The sequence below is a fragment of the Silurus aristotelis genome (genome assembly GCF_946808225.1).
Source record: "Silurus aristotelis genome assembly, chromosome: 22".
NCBI lineage: Eukaryota > Metazoa > Chordata > Actinopteri > Siluriformes > Siluridae > Silurus > Silurus aristotelis.
Genome location: NC_139595.1, coordinates 15,686,720 through 15,705,116, shown reverse-complemented (window position 1 = coordinate 15,705,116; position 18,397 = coordinate 15,686,720). Strand labels below are relative to the sequence as shown.

Here is an 18,397-nt window from a genome sequence, read left to right as displayed (position 1 = left end):
CTTTAAGAAAACTTTTCTTCGTCAGGTTTCTATACATTTTTTTGTCCACCCTCTGAAGGCCCCCTGTTTAGTCTTGGGACTTCCCTTTTATATAAAGGCTGAATTTCAAATACCTCCAAACCCCCTAATTATGCTCCCTACCTGCGGTATGGATCAAACTCTTATGCGCCCTGTGTAGTATATTAATGAGTCTTTAAGAAGGTATTTGGAACGCGGCCCAAGTGAAGTGAAGTGAACGGGGACACAGCCCTTGACTGCACCCATACCACCGGCATTCCCATAATGCACCGCGCGGCTGTTACTTGCTAGCAGAGAGGGAGCGCGAGCGAAAAAAAAAAAAAAAAAACTAGTCCGGCGGTTTAGCTGAGCCGAAGTGAACGAGGCTGTGAGAGCGGAGTGTCGGAAAGGATCGTCGGGCTTTTTCTACTGAATCGAGAGCTACATTAATCGGCAAACATGAACGATAACGAGAAGTTGGACAACCAAAGGCTGAAAAATTTCAAAAATAAAGGTCGCGATTTGGAGGTAGGTTTTTTTAGAAGCCGCTCGGAGGGATATTTTTTCCACCTCCGACTCTGGGTTCCGCTGTGACGTCGTTCGCATTTACGGTGGATTTTCGCTCTTTTCGGCGTGTCAACGCGAAACCCGGTGTTCCTTTACACCCCGACGTGATTCTCCACGAACTCATTATGACTCTAAAAACCGGGGGAAATTCACCGGGAAACGCGGATATGTGTGTTATCGCTAGTCCGCTATAAGCTATCGAGTCGCCCTTCCCATGGACCGCCCCGGCGCGAGCCGCAGCTCCAAATCCGCGCGTCAAATAGTGCGCGGAATTAACGGAAAAAGTACCAGAACAAGTTTATTATTTTATTAATAGCGTATCAAGATGTAATCCGTTATATAACGGAATAATATTCGAGTTGGATTAATTTTTTAAAATATTTTTTTACCTTGATTAGCATGCTAGCTTCTAACGTCGGCTAATGCGTCAGTCATTTCGTAATGAACTCGAATAACGCTCATTGTTTATAAAGAAATGGCCTCAAGTTATATTTCGTCCTATTAAAATGAATATTCGTGTATTGGAAAAAAAAAAAAAAAAAAAAGTCCTGGTTTAGGTCCTTCTACTGTTTCACATTCCTTCGGCCTAGAATAATCATCCGGCGTTGGCTGTAATGGCCCTGACTAGCAATGGAGCTAAGATTATGTAAAAGCCTATGCGCGTCCTCGCTAGCTGGAGCTTCGACTTATTATTGTTCTCAAATAAGTATAATACATTTATTTGGCACTAAAGTGTTTTATTTTATTTTATATGTATATATAAACCAAGGGTATTTGGTATTATGGCGCCTTCTGGAATGGACTGACTAGCTAACCTGGTTAGGAACTGGTTAGCTAGCTACCGCATTGTATCTTGGGTGACTAGCCATGCTGGTTAGAAGAAGAAAAAAAAAAACTCTGCTTATCAACCCATGAGTAAAAAAACAACGAAATCACTCAAACAAATTTTTACCCTTGATAAGGGTTAATTCTAGACTGTTCTAAAAGGCTGTGAGGAGGTTTGTAATGTGTCCTGGATGAAGAAATTACTGTAAAGACTACTCCTGGTGATGATCTTCGATCCAGACTGGTTCCACCACGACATGATCCAAACAATCCTGACTCCATTTCAACCTTTTTTTTTTTTCCCCTCATTCCAACAAGGAACAGGATGTCCCCATGTGTGCAGAAGTGGCCCAGAGTCTTTTGTGCCTGCTCTTGAAGTGTTGGACACCAACACAAACCCCCCTAAACATAAATAAATAAAAAATCTAATTAAAATTTGTCACTTACAGGAAAACACAATTTATGATTTAGATGATTCATAGTTTACTAGTCTTCGGTTCGTCCTATTAAATAATCTCTAGAACAGGAGACTCAAACTGATCGGTCGTGGATCTAGGATTTGGATTATTTGCTACCAGGTCACGCACACAAATAACAAAAATTTAGTTTTTATTTCTATTTTATTGACTTTCACAGCCTGAACAGTTTTATTGACCAATGCCAATTTCCTACATTTATTAGTTTTTTTTTCTCTGTGCATTAAATTAAAGCCTGCTCCTAATCTGCATTATGATGAGTTACAGTTGAACATAATGTGTAAACTAATAGTTAAAACGTTACATTTTCTGAACAGTAACACGTTACTGCACGTGACAATAAACCGAAACCCCGTGGACCCCGCCCCATTTCGGGGGAAGATTACCTTTATGAAAGTGGTCCATGATGCAAAAAAAATATGTTGGGGACCACTGCTGTAGAACCTTAATCTCCCATCCCGGTGTTTATTAGTAGGAACGGCGGTTGCATTGCTGTACAGTGGCTGCTTATATGTGCAGCTTTGTGTATAAAAAAAATAATATTTTTTTGGTTTACTTGAGCTGCAGTCAGATTACGATATTTTCCCCCCATTAGACTTGGTGTTCAGTCCATGCAAATGGTGAAATCTAGAAATGTGAGTTGTAGCAGTGTAATAGCTTTAAAATAATATAAAGTCAAAGTCCGGTTTACAGATTCACGCTTCATTCTGGACCATCACGCGTCTACGGTATGACTTCTAAAAACACAAAGCATCTTTTGGCTCGAATTATATTTATCCTCGATAGGTTCGTGTGAAAGAGGTTTGGTTCAGATCCAAAACAGCTGGTAAATCACTACCAACGGAAGTATGTTTTAAGATGATCTTTGAGGCGAAATGACTTTGTCTCACGTTTCCAGGAACCCGTTTTAGAGCCTACTTGAAGCAAACTAGTACACGATGTCCCTGTTTCCCTGCTTTTTATTTTCAGTCATGCAAAAAAAATGTTTTTCAGGATTAGCCGCGCTGCCGTGCACCTTCTCTGAAATGACTCGACACCTATTGTCGCCGAGTAGGCGATAACTACCACTTAACAATCTGCACAGGGTGGCGGTGAAACTGGCAGGTTAAACCACTCGATGAAGCTTTCGTTTCCAAGTGTACACTAGCTTTTGATTAGATTTGTGAATGCGACATTTCTCCCTCAGCCCAAGGGTCACAATATTAAAGTGTTTTTGCATCAGTCACTGTTTTGAAGCCGGGTTTATGAATTTGTCTACGGTGCTGTCCCACAAGTGATACCCGAGAGCAGACTGACATTTTCTGAGACCTTTGATGTGCTCGTGCACGGGACACAAGAGGCGGATGTTCACAGCTCGTGTCACTGTGGCATGAGCGCACACGCTGCCTGTTCCTGACACCCTCGTGAACGTGGTGAGGGAACCAAATAATCAAAGTGTAATCTGCCAAATCTTTTATGGAAAATCAGTTCAGGATGTTTATTCTTCTTAAAGTCTATAAAGGCTTGATCAGGATTAATTTCACATCTGCAAATCGGCCTTAATAATGCTGATCGCTTTATCGAACGTGCTATTTTCGCTGCGTACGAAGGACTGAGTACTCGGTTAATAAATCCATTGCACAGATCTGCCATCTGTCTTTTTTTAGTCTTATTCAAGGCCAAGTGTTGGCTTAAAGTGATCTTCGGCGCACACGTTGTGCAGCATGCTGCGAGGGCAAAAAAAAAAAAAAATCCGGCTTTCGAAGTACCAGAATGTGCTGCAAATGTCCCGCAGACTCGTCACTGTTTCGCAATCGCACACCCGATTCGTATTCCGTTTGCTTCTGATTCTTTCAGTTTAAAACATTTGGTGATGACTAGCCCGTTTTAGCCGTCAGTGTGGGGGTGTTTCAGTGAAGAGCTTAAAAATTCACTATTAACTCAAAGGTTCTGTGCTGTGCAATTTCAAAATTGGGATATATTTTATAAATGGAATTATTCCTCAATCATTATGTTTTGGTCTCTGAAATTGATCTCCGGCCTCTGTTTTGCAGACGATGAGAAGACAGCGCACCGAGGTGGTCGTTGAACTGCGAAAGGTAACCCCCCAAGTACACTGGATCTTCCCACGATGTGTCTTTCTTTCGATTTATTATTTTTTATTTTGCGGGAACATTAGTTCTTTCAATTACTACATTTGTTCCCTCTTCAGTCTCTTTTCTTTACTTTTATTCATGAAGTTATTAACAAGCGAATAATATGCAGCTCGTATATCTCTACAAAATGCTATACATATTGCACACGTTTGTTTATATGAACGATCCATTTATATTAAGTAGCCACCATATGTAAGTCTCTAAAAAATGATCTATTAGAACATGTGGATTAATAGAAGCATGTGATTTGGCTTGCAGCTGGTGCTATGATTAGAGCTGCTGTAAAAGAACATGATTAAACATTTGGCAATATTCTGTACGCATGCACAGACCCTGCTGTCAGGGGGGCCGTTTATAATATAATATCAGCACTCATGCTGTGTTTCGTCGGGGAGGAAACGATATCTAGATCAGCAGCATGATGTGCTGCCGTGCTATTGTTTATCGTGGAAGGGAGCAGAAGGAGAAGTAAAATCGAAAGAGCTGTAGTTTGCACATCCGAAGGAGCGTTGAGTGCGATTCTTTCTGTGGAGGCTTTGCCGTACTTCTGAATTTCACAAAGAATCCTGGAAAATGTGGAAACCTATTTAACATTATACCATTTTTTTTTATAGAAGTATGATACGCGCTTAATTAACATGTGATTCTTCAAAAGATTGAGATCAGAATAAATGCCGCAGCGCGTATCTGACTGCACGTGTTTTGTTCTCGTAGAATAAGAGAGACGAGCACCTCTTGAAGAGGAGGAACGTCCCGCACGAAGACATCTGCGACGACTCTGACGTTGACGGAGATTTCAGGACGGTAAAAGCCGTTTAAAATCGTCTCTTTGTCTTAAGTGAAAGATTTCATTCTTGACTTGAAAATAAGCATAGTGGATGGTGCTTTATTTTTCTGTTTTCTCCCTCTTTTAAAATTGTTTTTTTTTTTTTTTTTAAATACAGCAAAACACCTCACTGGAGGCAATCGTCCAAGTAAGTGCTTACTGTATTAAAATGCAATATACATACAAAATGTATCAGTATCTTATGTAACTCCAAACATTATAATGATTGAACGTATAACGCCACCTTGTGGTACTTATGTAAGAAAGCCAGTTAGCTATAGTGCTGTTATAGTATGTGTATAGTGTAATCGTCCCGACTGGCATTAATGAACACGTACGTGTAATCCTTGTCTCTTTATGTTGCTCATGTTGTACCCTGTCACAGGTTTCTTTCCCCCCACTTACCTGATGTATTTTCTTATAATGTCTATTCCAGAATGCCACCAGTGACAACCAGGGCATTCAGCTGAGTGCAGTGCAGGCTGCCAGGTGAGAACTGATTATGCATCTGAGAACTGATTGTGTGCTGATTTTCAAAGCAATCTTTGGAATGTAAGATCCTCACCAGATAAGGCTGTGTTTGCACGTGTTCAGGCTCAAAGTATCACCGTGCTGGACTTCAGTTCATTAGCTAGCACACTAGGCAGGTGAAAGCTCTAGTGAGCATTTTCTCACTTGGTGGGTTATGCTGCCTATGCCAGCTTAGATAAGAATGTTTTTATTTTTTATAATACATCTTGTTGTGTTTGTGGACATAAACTGTTGCTGAAGATGAATATGAACTAGTATTTTCTGATTTTGGGAATATTTATTCAGTATTATTTATCTACTTCAGTTGGCGAAGTCAGGGTTTGAAAGAGGCGGAAACTTTCCATGGAAACTTACCAGTGAATTTAGGAAAATTTATCTAAACTGTATCATATACAAACATACATATAAACTTTAATTGGGTCAAAAGCTGACATGCATGCAAACTAATTAAAAAAAATATTTTCTGATTATAATCTAATTCAACAAGTGCTGTGTGCATGTGATTGATGAATGTGCAGGGAACCAAAATTGCATTCAATCTGGTTTTTATTATATTATTCCCGTTAATTCCCATATATTCCTTTTAATTCACATGGAAAGTTTCCAGTCTTGAATTCCTGGATTTTTGCAACCCCAGGTAAAGCAGAAAGAACTCAAAGGAAAAACTTTGCAGCCTGGACACACAATCCCCTTAACATTTGTCAGCTCCTGGTGATGTAGGCAGAATTTCAATGCAAATTGAAGCTCACTAATCAGTTTTTGAATAAGTTTATTTTATTTGTATTGCCATTGTATTGCGTTATTGGTGATGCTTTGAGTAGATAGCCCTTATTTGGGTACATGCTCAATATAGTCTATGATTTGTCTTTGCTGTTTTTGCAATACTTTTCGTTTCCTCCTTAGGAAACTGCTATCGAGTGACCGCAACCCTCCCATAGATGACTTGATAAAGTCTGGTATTCTGCCTATTCTTGTGCACTGCTTGGATAGAGATGACAAGTAAGACTGTGGATTGTTCAATTTTTGCGCTCTATCTTCCCTTTTGGAAAGTCGACAAGTTTAACTTTTGCACTTTTTTTTTGTCCTGAAGCCCATCTCTGCAGTTTGAGGCAGCCTGGGCTTTAACCAACATTGCTTCAGGGACCTCGGAGCAAACGCAGGCAGTGGTGCAGTCCAGTAAGTGCACTTCAATTAATCCCCGTTTTTTGTGCAAATGTACTAACTGACTTGAAGTATGTATGTTTTAATGCACTGTATATTCTTTGTTAAATTAAGTCTGTATCACATTCATCATCAGCCCAGTTAAACAGTGAGTCGTTGCAGCGCTATTTTAAATTGTAGGATCGGCTTAGAGACTGTGAGACTGTTTACAAATGTTTTAAGCAACATGTATAGAATTTCAGTCAGATTTGTTTTCAGAGAAATGTATTTTCTGTCTTTTTGGGGGATTGCGTGTTTTAAATCCTTTTACACCTAAGACAGCGGAAATTGCCCGTGCGCTCTCTGCCTCTTTGTCAATTGCAGTGATGCGAGCCAATTATTGCATCCCTGGGCTCATGTTTATCAGGGAGGATAGTGTGAATAGTACTTTTTGAAGCAGTTTTTATGGCACATTAGCTTTTTTTTCCTCCTATCCAGCTGGTTGGGTTTGTGCGATCAAGGAGAGGCAGGGGAGAATGAATTAAATTGAAGAGTAAGAGAGTAAAAAAAAAAATCTTTTATAAAGCTGAACATGTATAAGGGATCCATATAATATTTTTATGGCCGGTTTATCACTAAATATGAATTGTAGTCTGAAATCAAGGCAGCATGTTGAAAACCAGACTTGAGACTTTACTGAGACTGCATGTTCAACACAATGTTGGCCTGATGAGTCATCACTGTAAGGGACAGAAATGTTTGAGTCATGCTGTAATGTTCTTTCTTTCTGTGTGTACGTGTGCAGATGCAGTTCCCCTCTTCCTACGGCTGCTCCACTCTCCCCACCAGAATGTGTGTGAGCAAGCTGTCTGGGCTTTGGGCAATATCATCGGTAAGTCAGTGGTTCACCACATGCGTTCGTGAGCAGTCTGTCTATTCTTGCACCTTTCTTTATTGTTCTCCAAGGAACGTATACAATGACTTGTTGCTTAACCCATAAATTAATTCTATACTCCTTTATGTGGCAAGAATTTGTAGTTCACGTGACTCGGCCGAGATACAAAAACATTAATCGCTATATTAAATGGGAGAAATAATGTTAATGAAGTATGACTTTTCAAATCATTTACATTCACAGCATTTGGCAGACACCCTTCTTCAAAGCAGTTTACTTTTTATAAAGGGTAAAGGGCCTCATTTAGGGCCTAGGAGGGGCAACTTGGTGTGGCTTAGGTTTTGAACTCAAAGTCCAAAATGATTAACCCCTAAGCTCCATTTTCCTCAATACATCAATAGTTGAGCAAAAATAACTTTTACTGTTGGTACTGTCTATCATTAAGTGTCGCCTAACATTGTGTTGTCTTTTGAAAGCTGTTTGCATTGGCCTTGGATACACAGACATGCACTTCAGCTTGTTCTGAGCTTATTACGACAATATTAAACTCTATGATCATACCGGTGCTGTTACATTATCCAGGCAATTAATCTGTTGCAGGAAGACTAAGAGGTGTGCTTGGCAAGCAACAGTGAGTTGATTCAGGTGTTTTCTTCTCCTAGGTGATGGCCCCCAGTGCAGGGACTATGTGATTAGCCTTGGGGTTGTCAAGCCCCTGCTGTCCTTCATTAGCCCCTCCATCCCTATCACCTTCCTGCGCAATGTCACTTGGGTCATGGTCAACCTGTGCCGTCACAAGGATCCGCCTCCACCAATGGAGACCATCCAGGAGGTATGTGTAGCGGTGATATGAAGATCAGTTCCTTTTAGTGACTTGGATCTTTGAAACTTGTTCGTCATTTAGTTCATTTCGTTCCTTTGATCAGAAATAAATTGTTAGATTATTATTAAGCAGACCTCCCATAACACATCTACATAAATAAACGAGTAGCTTCACCTTTTGTATCGCCTGGTCTCCATCTTTATTCCTTTTTTCACACGCTTCCCATAATTATTGTAACAATGTAAAGATCTATTGAATTGTGTAGTCACGTGATTACAGGACGATCGATTCGGACTAAGAGACGGGGGATTCACTTTTTAACTCTGTTTCCTGTACATAGCCTGCAGAGATTTTGCAGTGCTTTGCTCATGCGCGTCCAGTAGACAATGAACAAAGGTTTTTTGTTTTGTTTTTTCGTAAGGGATCATGTTTTGAGCTTTTAAATATTTAATGTCATAGTATTTACTCAATTATGTAATTTTGTTTGTATGTTTGTATGTTATTTAAATACATATGAGTAAGATTTCAATTTCTTTATTTGCGCAGATCCTGCCTGCCCTGTGTGTCCTGATTCATCACACAGACGTTAATGTAAGTAATACACACAAGTGCTCAGTTTGTCCGATTGTACACGTGACTGTGTATCGCAGACTGTGGGTGTGGTTCTGGGTGTAAATGACGTTGTGTTGCTATTGTGATTGTACAGATCCTTGTGGACACAGTGTGGGCTCTGTCTTATTTGACTGATGCTGGCAATGAGCAGATCCAGATGGTTATCGACTCTGGCATTGTTCCTCACCTGGTACCGCTTCTTAGCCACCAGGAGGTCAAAGTTCAGGTGAGTTTAGTGTGTTGCCAAATAACAGAAACAGATCTTAAGTCATTTATTTTGTTTATTGATGAACAAATCAATAATATGATGGTTTAATCTTGTTGAGCAATCAGGAAATGAGAATTAGTGCTTTGCTTAAACAATGTTTTCCATTCTTTTAAAAGTTTAAGACAATAAAATGCAGCTTGTTATATTAATGAGAAAATGGAACAGTGACAAGAAATCGTTTACTTTTTACTGGTTACATATTTATTTTTATTTATTTATTTATTTATTTATTTAAATAGACTGCAGCTCTGCGTGCCGTGGGGAACATCGTGACCGGCACAGACGAACAAACACAGGTGGTGCTGAACTGCGAAGCCCTAAGCCACTTCCCTTCTTTGCTTACACACCCCAAGGAAAAAATCAACAAGGTACACACCCACAGTCACTGATTGTCTGTTTATATCTAGCAACGGAGATGATGATAATGGAGACTCGGCACTTGTGTGTGTGTGTGTGTGTGTGTGTGTGTGTGTGAGATCTGTGCATGATTTTTACGTTTGCTTAGCATTAATGCAGGCCAAAGATGGAGACCAAGAGCTGAAATCCTGGATGAAGATCTGCAAAGGAACTTCGATAGCTTAGATAAAGATCTAGATTATGTTTGGGTTTATAGTGTAGAACAAACCTTCTAGGAAGTGTGGGATGGGATAGGTGGGATGGGGTTTTAAGGATGTGCGTGCATGCGTGAGTGAGTGGATTGTTCAGCTGTTGGACAGGGAGTGCTTAAGACCATTGAGTCATTGCAGAAAAAGGAGTGCATCTGAGGCTCATCACTCAAACAGAGGCTCTTCCGTGATGGTGTCGATGATTAAAGCCTCCAAACCACTCCCATCCACAGTGCTCTTACAGTGCTCCTGTCTTGCTCAGGGGCTGTGGCTCCTCCCACAGCTCCCTGCTCTCTGATCCAGTGCTATGCTTGTGCAGAACAGTTCTGCATTATAAAATGTTTGCAATGCACTAACTTGAATTTAATATCTCACAGGAGGCTGTGTGGTTCCTGTCCAATATTACAGCTGGGAACCAGCAGCAGGTCCAGGCAGTTATTGATGCTAATCTGGTGCCCATGATCATCCTTCTGCTTGACAAGGTGCCTCTAATTGTGTTTATTTAGCTTTTCTTCTGCGGAAACTTAGACTTTGGGTTATTGTACAAGAATATTTTGTTTATGCTCTATGTTGAGTTTGGTTTCACTAATAATCAACATAGATTTGCTTAAAGCAACCAAGTTTGTCCATGACAATGACAGAGTATTTAAAACTTAAAGTATTAATTTAAGTTACATTTAGACCAGAAAAAAATGTGAGATTAATCTTGATTGAATATTTTGATCGATTGACAGCCCATATTTATTTGTTTATTTCATTGTTTTATTATTACAGGGAGATTTCGGCACTCAGAAAGAGGCAGCTTGGGCCATAAGTAACCTCACAATTAGTGGCAGAAAAGACCAGGTAAGTTTTTTTTGTTTGTTTCTAGTTGTTTTAAATATTCAATATATGGCTAAAGTTATGTGTTCCGATTTTACTGTTAGAGATAACTAGGTTAGATCGTACTTGCCGATAACCTATTAATCAACTGATAGTTTTTAAAATGGATACTGGATTATAAAAAGCAAACATAACACACTATGTAAAATAATACTGAAATTTGTTGCAAAAATTTTTTAGAATGTCATTTCAATTCTCTGGCATTTGTGAAGCCATTTAAAAATGGCGATTTTAAGCATGATTGTTTGGATTTATGTATGATTTTAAGTAAGATTCTATTTGTAACATTAAAGTTAATAAAATCTTTAGAAGTATTGTTTGTTTCATTTCAACATTTACTAATACTTTTTAAGATTAGGTTAATTTTCAGTTGATCTGTTCACTTTAGTTAATGCACTATAAACTAACACGAGATACAGCGCGCAGTGTCGCATCAAAACAAACGGCACTGTGGTGTCAGTGCTTCGCCTCTAGAGGCCGCTCTCGTACTGTATAATGACTGCAGACCTTTTCAGCCCCTCCAGAGTCAGATGCAACCCGGAAAAACTATCAGAATTGATTTTTGGCGATAGTTCCAGAATTCAACCATCGGTGCCGATTATTTGGCCAAAAAACACAACAAAACGATGAATTGTTCAAACTCTTTATCGGTAATCTAAGTGTCCTGACCAGAGCCCCTGATGGAAAGCATTCCCAGAAAGTGGAGGCTATTACAGCAGCAAAGTGCGATTAAAGCTGGAACAAGATGTTAAGCATGAATGTGATTGTCTGGTGTCTTGGACCAAATTTTGTTTGTGTGTTCTGTAAAGAAGAAAATTGAATTAAATGCCAATAATCTTGTTTGATAGGTGGCGTACCTGATCCAGCAGCAAGTCATTCCACCCTTCTGTAACCTACTGACAGTGAAGGATGCTCAGGTGGTGCAGGTGGTTCTGGATGGACTCAGCAACATTCTGAAAATGGCTGATGAAGAGGCAGAGACCATCGCCAACCTGATTGAGGAGTGTGGCGGTAAGAAACGAATAGTTTATTTTTTCCGTTGGTCCTCTTTCAGTTAAAACCGGATCGATTAATCACAGTATCAGTAAAAAAGTTTGTTAATCGTCTTTTCTTTCTTTTAGGGTTGGAAAAAATCGAGCAGCTACAGAACCACGAGAACGAGGACATCTACAAACTGGCGTACGAAATCATCGATCAGTTCTTCTCGTCCGATGATGTAAGTTTTTGCAACCTGAAAGGCTCCAGCGCTCATAATGCGTGTGGGATTCTGCGTTTATTACTTGTACACTTGGGGTTTGGAGGTGATTTTGACATATTGATCACAGAGCCGATTGTTTGATGACGTCTTTGACTAGGGCTCTGAGACGAGTCTGTCCTCAAATACGTCTTTTATTGTCACTAATTAGAGGAGCGTATGGGCTGGGTAATTGAGTTGTCATTCATGTCTTCTCAGATCGATGAGGACTCGGCTCTGGTCCCCGAAGCCATCCAAGGTGGAACATACGGATTTAATTCATCAGCCAACGTGCCAGCAGAGGGATTCCAGTTCTAGAAGAGCGATGCGAAATCTGGCGAATTTGTTTGCGATGCAGCACTCTAACATGTACACAAAAAAAATTTAATTAGGAGAGAAAGAGAGAAGCGTGCGAATGTGAGAAATTAGATCCATTGTGCTTGGCTCATGGGATCCATGGCTGCATCTAATCCAAGAGAAATTGTGTGGATTTCGTTTGGCATCCTGGTGTGAATCCAGTCCAAATGAAGTTTGTGACGGCGAGTGGGTGCGAGTGAGAATGAGTGGGCTACTAAATGTTGCAAAAACACAACCATCAACACCGAATGCGTTCAGAGAACATTTTCGTGAAACTGTCACACAAATATCCGGACACGTCTACAAAAAACGACAAAAAGCTAAATCGGCACAAAACAAAAAAAACAAAACAAACCCAAACAAAAACCACGGGGAGAAACACGAAGTTGCAACCTAGCAATCAATTGGAGGGAACGACACAAGAAAACGGACAAAACCTCTGAACAAGAAAAGAAAAAAAAATTCACAAGAAAATGAACTAAGCAGCGGGAGACGTCGCACCCGTCGGCGTCTCCCCTCCCCGCAATGGTCCCCGCTGTGAGAGGTGTGTGCGAGTGAGCCGTTTTTGCGTATGAATGTATGGACTCGGGGCCGAGGACGCGGAGCTCCCCTCCGAAATCTCTTAACTCTCAGCGCACGTTGTTTCTCGACCACGCTGTTTGTGCAAAGTCAGCAGACGAATGGATGTGTGTGTGAGGGAGTGAGTGAGTGTGTGTGCGCGTGTGACTGACTGGAGTGTGTGTCAGACAGGGCTGAATGTGGACGCATGTGGAGAGTCACCATTGAAAATACCGAAAGGAGCGTTAATACAAAGTAGTCTGGAAAAATCAAATAAAGGAAAAAAAAAAAAAAAAACAACTGCAAGGAAGAAGCGGCTGATAAAAGAAGAAAAAACAAAACCTTCAAGAATACAAATTGTTTAAGCAGCAGCAATGATTTAAAATTTTAAAACAGACATCAGGTTTCTTTTCTTTCTCGTTTTTTTTTTTAAAGCGACACTGGACGAGGCTCTCGCGTGGAGAAACGGAGGGCCGTCAAGTTTAAAAACGATGCACTCTGTAGCTTTCGGGATTTGCTTTTAGTCTCCGGTGTTTTACTTTTTTTTTTTTTTTCTTTTAGCGTCTGAGATATATTTTCAGTGCTTGTGTAGAACTGCGGGTTTAACCCTTACATTTATCTTTAATACAAGTACCACTGTAGTTTTGGCTTTTGGGAAAGGAAAAATTGCCACCTTTTTCTTACCTTTATGCTCTGTATTACTTTTCTGCATGATATTTGTTCTTTCAACTCCCTCTTCCCCTCCCCATCTTGTAGGTTCTCATTAGCGCTTTCACACCTCGTAATAAATGGAGCAATGATGCCATCCGATGTAAAATCAATTCCGATTTTTTCGCGTACTGAAACGCAGCGTACTTTTTATGGGTTTTTACTTCCGTTGACAAATTACTTCCCCTTCCTTTTTATTTGTAAGCTAATTTTATATATATATATAACTCAGTACCCCGTGATCTGATTTGGTCAAACTTTTTTGTTTTTGTTTATTTTTTGCTTTGCGTACACACGGAGGACAGCGCGCGGTGTGACGAGTACGGATGAAGGACCGACACGCCTGTCCTCATCAAAGTATATGCATAATACAAATACAATTTTGACTTTCTTTTTTTATATATATATATATATGTATATGTAGATGGTACCAATTAATGTCAAGCCACATTAGAGGTGTAATTCATAATAGTTTCAATGATTTGAAATAAATGGACCTGCCTCCTATTTCAGGGTGTTCTTTTTGAAAAGAAAATTTCAGTAGCGTGATGCTCCAGCTCCCTTAAAGTCTCCGGTGTCCTGCAGATAATTGTCCGGTGCCTTCTTTGTAGCGCACAAGTAAAGGAGAAAAAAAAATGCATGAACAAAAACGGTTGTGTTCTCACGTACACTATATTGTCCTCCTTATTCCCTTATAGGTCTTTTTTTTTTTTTTTTTTTTCCCTCTTTTTTTTTTTTTTTCTCTGTTGAAATTACACAAGACTCTAGAGATGGATTATTCTTTGTGGTCCTAACCTTCTGTTGGACATAGGCTATATATGTGCAGCATTCCTCAAAGATGTGGTTTCATATGTGCAGCATTAGCAAAGTTGTGGGTTCAGAGGTGGGGAAATCACCAAAATTAGATAATATGCTTTAACCTGTTGACCATATGACTCCAGGCTAAGGTTCTTTGCTGAAATAAATATTGAAACCATGCTTTTGTGTGTTTTTATTACTTTTTATGTGGGTGGGAAAAATGTTGGTTGAAATCTTTCATTTCAACACATTTTACAGTAAACTGCGATAAAACACATTTACTGAAATACTTGTCCTTATGTGAGGACAGAAGTGTAGAGGAGGGCCAGCAGGAAGAGTGAGTTTATAAATCATTACCAGCTTGAATAAGATGTTTGAAAGGATGTTTAGTAAAGCAGGTTCTGACTGCCAAGTGTCCTGGTCAGCAGAGGAAAGGCATAAAGTGCTCTAAAATTTCTTGGTGAATGGATGCAGTGACTTTCTTCTTCTTTTGGCTGCATCAGTCTCAATACCCCCTGTTTTCTACATCTGCCTCTTTCAAACCAACTACCTGCATGTCTTTCCTCATCACATCTATAAACCTCCTTGGTCTTCCTCTCACAATATCTGTAAACATCATAGCCCACGGAGACTCCTGTCTGACCACGTCCGTCAACCTGTCCATCACCGCTGCAAACAGAAAAGGGCTAAGAGACGATCCTTGATGCAGTCCAACCTCCACCTTGAACCAGTCTGTCATTCCTACTGCACACTTCACTGCTGTCACACTGTCCTCATACGTGTCCTGCACCACCCTCACATACTTCTGACACACCAGACTTCCTCATACAATACCACAACTCCTCTCTCCACCCTGTCGTTCGCTTTCTCTAAATCCACAAACACACAATGTAACTCCTTTTGACCTTCTCTATACTTCAACAATCTGAAAGCACATACTGCATCTGTGGTGCTCTTCTTTGGCATGAAACCATACTGCTGCTCAAAGATGGTCACCTCTTCTCTCAGGATGGCTTCTACTACTCTTTCCCCTTTGGTTTTCAAAAAACACAGTGGACCAACACCAGCAAATGAGACTGCATACAAATCATCACAGGCTGTGGAAACTTAACACTGGACTTCAAACAACTTGGGCTATGAGCTTCTCCAGACTCTAGGATCTTGGTTTCCATATGAAACATGCTCTCATCTGAAAAGAGGACTTTGGATCACTGGGCAACAGTCCAGGTAAGACGCCTCTGATGTTGTCTGGTTCAGGAGTTTCTTAACAAGAGGAATACGACAACTGTAGACAACAATTTCACCCAAATTCTTAAATCGATTTTGCTTGATGAGCCTCTCAAGGCTGCGGTTCTCTCGGTTGGTTGTGTATCTTTTTCTTCCACACTTTTTCCTTCCACTCAACTTTCTGTTAATATGCTTGGATACAGCACTCTGTTAACAGCAGCTTCTTTGGCAATGAATGTTTGTGGCCTCCATGTGAAGGCTGTCAATGATTGTCTTCTTGAAACTGTCAGATCAGCAGTATTCCCCATGATTGTGCAGCCGAGTGAACCAAACAGAGACCATTTTGAAGGCTCAGGAAACCTTTGCTGGTGTTTTAAGTTGATTAGATGATTGACATGTCACCATGTTCAAATCTTTTAGAGTGAATTGGTGGGTTTTTGTTAAATGTGAGCCAAAATCAATACAATTAAAAGAACCAAAGACGTAAACTACTTCAGTCTGTGTGCAGTGAATTTATTTAATACACGAGTTTAACAATTTGAGTTGAATTACTGAAATAAACCAACTTTTCTACGACATTCTAATTTATTGAGATGCACCTGCATCTGTATTCACAGAGCGTCACGTTTCCCACGTTTTTATGGCACAGTCTTATTCCAAAATGAATTCATTATTTTCCTCAAAATTCTACAAATACGCTATAATGACAACTTGAAAGAAGTTTGTTTGAAATCTTTGCAAATTTATAAAAATAAAAAAAATTCTTATACATTTATAGCCATTTTGTTTACAGCCTTGTTTTTTTTTTTTTTTTTTTTTTTATGATGATGCCACAAGCTGGCACAATTATCTTTGGGCAGTTTTTCCCCATTCTTCTTTGCAGAACCTCTCAAGCTCCATCAGGTTGGTTGGTGAGCCTCGGACATCTCTGAAGAGATAGGAAAATGGCTGTGCACGAAGTTTGTGACAGAGTTGTCCCATAGCCACTCCTTTGGTATCTTAGCTGTGAGCTTAGGGTCTTTGTCGTGTTGAAAGATGAAACGTCGCCACAGTCTGAGGTCCAGAGCACTCTTGAGCAGGTTTTCATCAAGGATGTCTCGGTACATTGCTGCATTCATAGTCTCCCAGTTCCTGTAGCTGAAAAAACATCCCCACAGCTTCATGCTGCCACCACCATGCTTCACTGTAGGGGTGCTATTAGCCAGGTGATGAGCGGTACCTGACTCCCTCCAGATATGATGCTTGGAATTCAAGCCAAAGAGTTAATTCTATGTTTCTTATAATCTGACAGTCCTTCAGGCACCTTTTTAGCAAACTCCAGGTGAGCTGTCATGTGCCTTTTACTGAGGAGTGGCTTCCGTCTGGCCATTCTACCATACAGACCTGATTGGTGAAGTAATGCAGAGATGGTTGTTCTTTTGGAAGGTTCTCTCTCCACACAGAAAGCTATTTCAGAGTGACCATCGGGTTCTAGCTCACCTCTCTGACCCGGGGTAGGGCCCTCCTACCCCGATGGCACAGTTTGGTCGGGCAACTTAGCTCTGGGAAGAGTCCTGGTGTTTCCAAACGTTTTCCTTTTACGGCTTTTAAATTATTTTTTTAAGCCCACTGGCCACTGTGTTCATTTGGACCTTCAATGCTGTAGAAAATCTGTATTCTCATATGCACTGTGGGACCTCATATAGACAGGCGTGTGTTTCCGAATCATGTCTAAATCAACTGAATTTACCACAGGTGGACTTTAATCAAGTTGTAGAAACATCTCGAGGATGATCAGTGGAAACAGGATGCACTTGAGCTCAATTTTGAGTGTCATGGCAAAAGAACATAAAGTTTTGGATGAATGTCTGCTGTTTTGATCCCGATGTCTGATCCTTCAGAAACAAACCAACCCCTCTGCATGCAGACGCAAGATTTAAAAGGCACTGCTGGGATTCGAACCCAGGATCTCCTGTTTACTAGACAGGCGCTTTAACCAACTAAGCCACAGCGCCATGAAGTCGTGCAGCTGCGCCTCCTCCTCAGACTGGAGTTACATTGAGTTGTATATTGGCCATTTTTAAGACTCTTACTGACCACCTCTGTCAGAAGAGAAAGGCAATGTGCTTCATAGAGGATGATTCTCCAAAGGCACTGCTACTTTTTAATCTTGTGATCTCCTGCACAAGAACATTAACCAACTAAGCCACAACACCAGATCTTAGAGGGTTATCTCTCATTTCTGCATGAATTCTGATCAAACTAGTTCTGTGTGTTTTCACATGCTTTAACCTCTGTAGGGATAAATATTAAATCAAGTTATATAAGGAAAGAAAATCTGGGAGGGTTGAAATAACCTGCTGTGACATTGTGCATTGAGCCAACTGACCTCTAGTCACATTGCTTTAACATTGTTCTTAACCTGAAACGTATAATTAGAAAGAAAATGCGAGAGTTCAATTGTATTACTTTTCTTCAGGTTGACTTTGTGCAGGTATGGACTTCTAATCCCCGAACTTATAAATCTTTTCCGGTCTATTGTGGCAATTCTTTCAATGAAAAGCAGCTGATGAAGAACGTAAAAGGCACTGCTGGGATTCGAACCCAGGATCTCCTGTTTACTAGACAGGCGCTTTAACCAACTAAGCCACAGCGCCGCAAGCTTAATGTGTTTGCTCACTGTCTACAATTCCACCTCTCATGAAAATCTTTATGCTCCTTACTACTACCATTTTTTGAAAAGAAATTCTAATTCACTTTTATCTTATTTCAATTTTTTTTAATTAAATGTTCAATTATAAATGAGGATCTGTATAAGTGGCTTTTTCTTCTCTCTTTTTATATATGCCATGGGAGAGTTGAACCCAAACTATGGCCCACAGACCAAGTGCTCAGATGTATATCCTCTAACATGAGGTGTTAAATGTCTAAAAATATTTTGAGAATAGTTTTGT

The 18,397-nt window shown here is 40.2% G+C and overlaps 2 protein-coding genes across 3 annotated transcripts in view; one reads left to right on the top strand and one right to left on the bottom strand.

Annotated features, from left to right (window-relative positions):
* Positions 1–18,397, bottom strand: part of nmd3 (NMD3 ribosome export adaptor) — a 286,762-nt gene that overhangs the window by 102,869 nt on the left and 165,496 nt on the right. Inside the window, exon 1 of one of the 2 annotated variants that reach the window (XM_083525853.1) lies at positions 5,443–5,447. The exons of the other annotated variant lie outside the window; for it this stretch is intronic. The gene's annotated coding sequence lies outside the window, so the exon portion shown is untranslated. Of the gene's footprint in view, positions 1–5,442; positions 5,448–18,397 lie in introns of those variants that run through there. 2 annotated transcript variants of the gene reach the window in all.
* kpna4 (karyopherin alpha 4 (importin alpha 3)) lies at positions 261–14,417 on the top strand. The gene is made up of 17 exons (XM_083525820.1): positions 261–525; positions 3,899–3,943; positions 4,715–4,804; positions 4,945–4,974; positions 5,263–5,315; positions 6,261–6,356; positions 6,448–6,533; positions 7,303–7,389; positions 8,055–8,224; positions 8,762–8,806; positions 8,922–9,053; positions 9,335–9,463; positions 10,078–10,182; positions 10,475–10,546; positions 11,431–11,593; positions 11,704–11,798; positions 12,036–14,417. The coding sequence occupies exons 1-17, from the start codon at positions 457–459 to the stop codon at positions 12,132–12,134; spliced, it is 1,566 nt and encodes a 521-aa protein (XP_083381946.1). The 5' UTR covers positions 261–456; the 3' UTR covers positions 12,135–14,417.

Coding starts and splice junctions, on each gene's coding strand:
- kpna4 (XM_083525820.1), top strand. CDS start 457: ATGAACGATAACGAGAAGTTGGACAACCAAAGGCTGAAAAATTTCAAA. Junction 6,357..6,447: donor TGCTTGGATAGAGATGACAA/GTAAGACTGTGG, acceptor TTTGTCCTGAAG/CCCATCTCTGCAGTTTGAGG. Junction 9,054..9,334: donor ACCAGGAGGTCAAAGTTCAG/GTGAGTTTAGTG, acceptor TTATTTAAATAG/ACTGCAGCTCTGCGTGCCGT.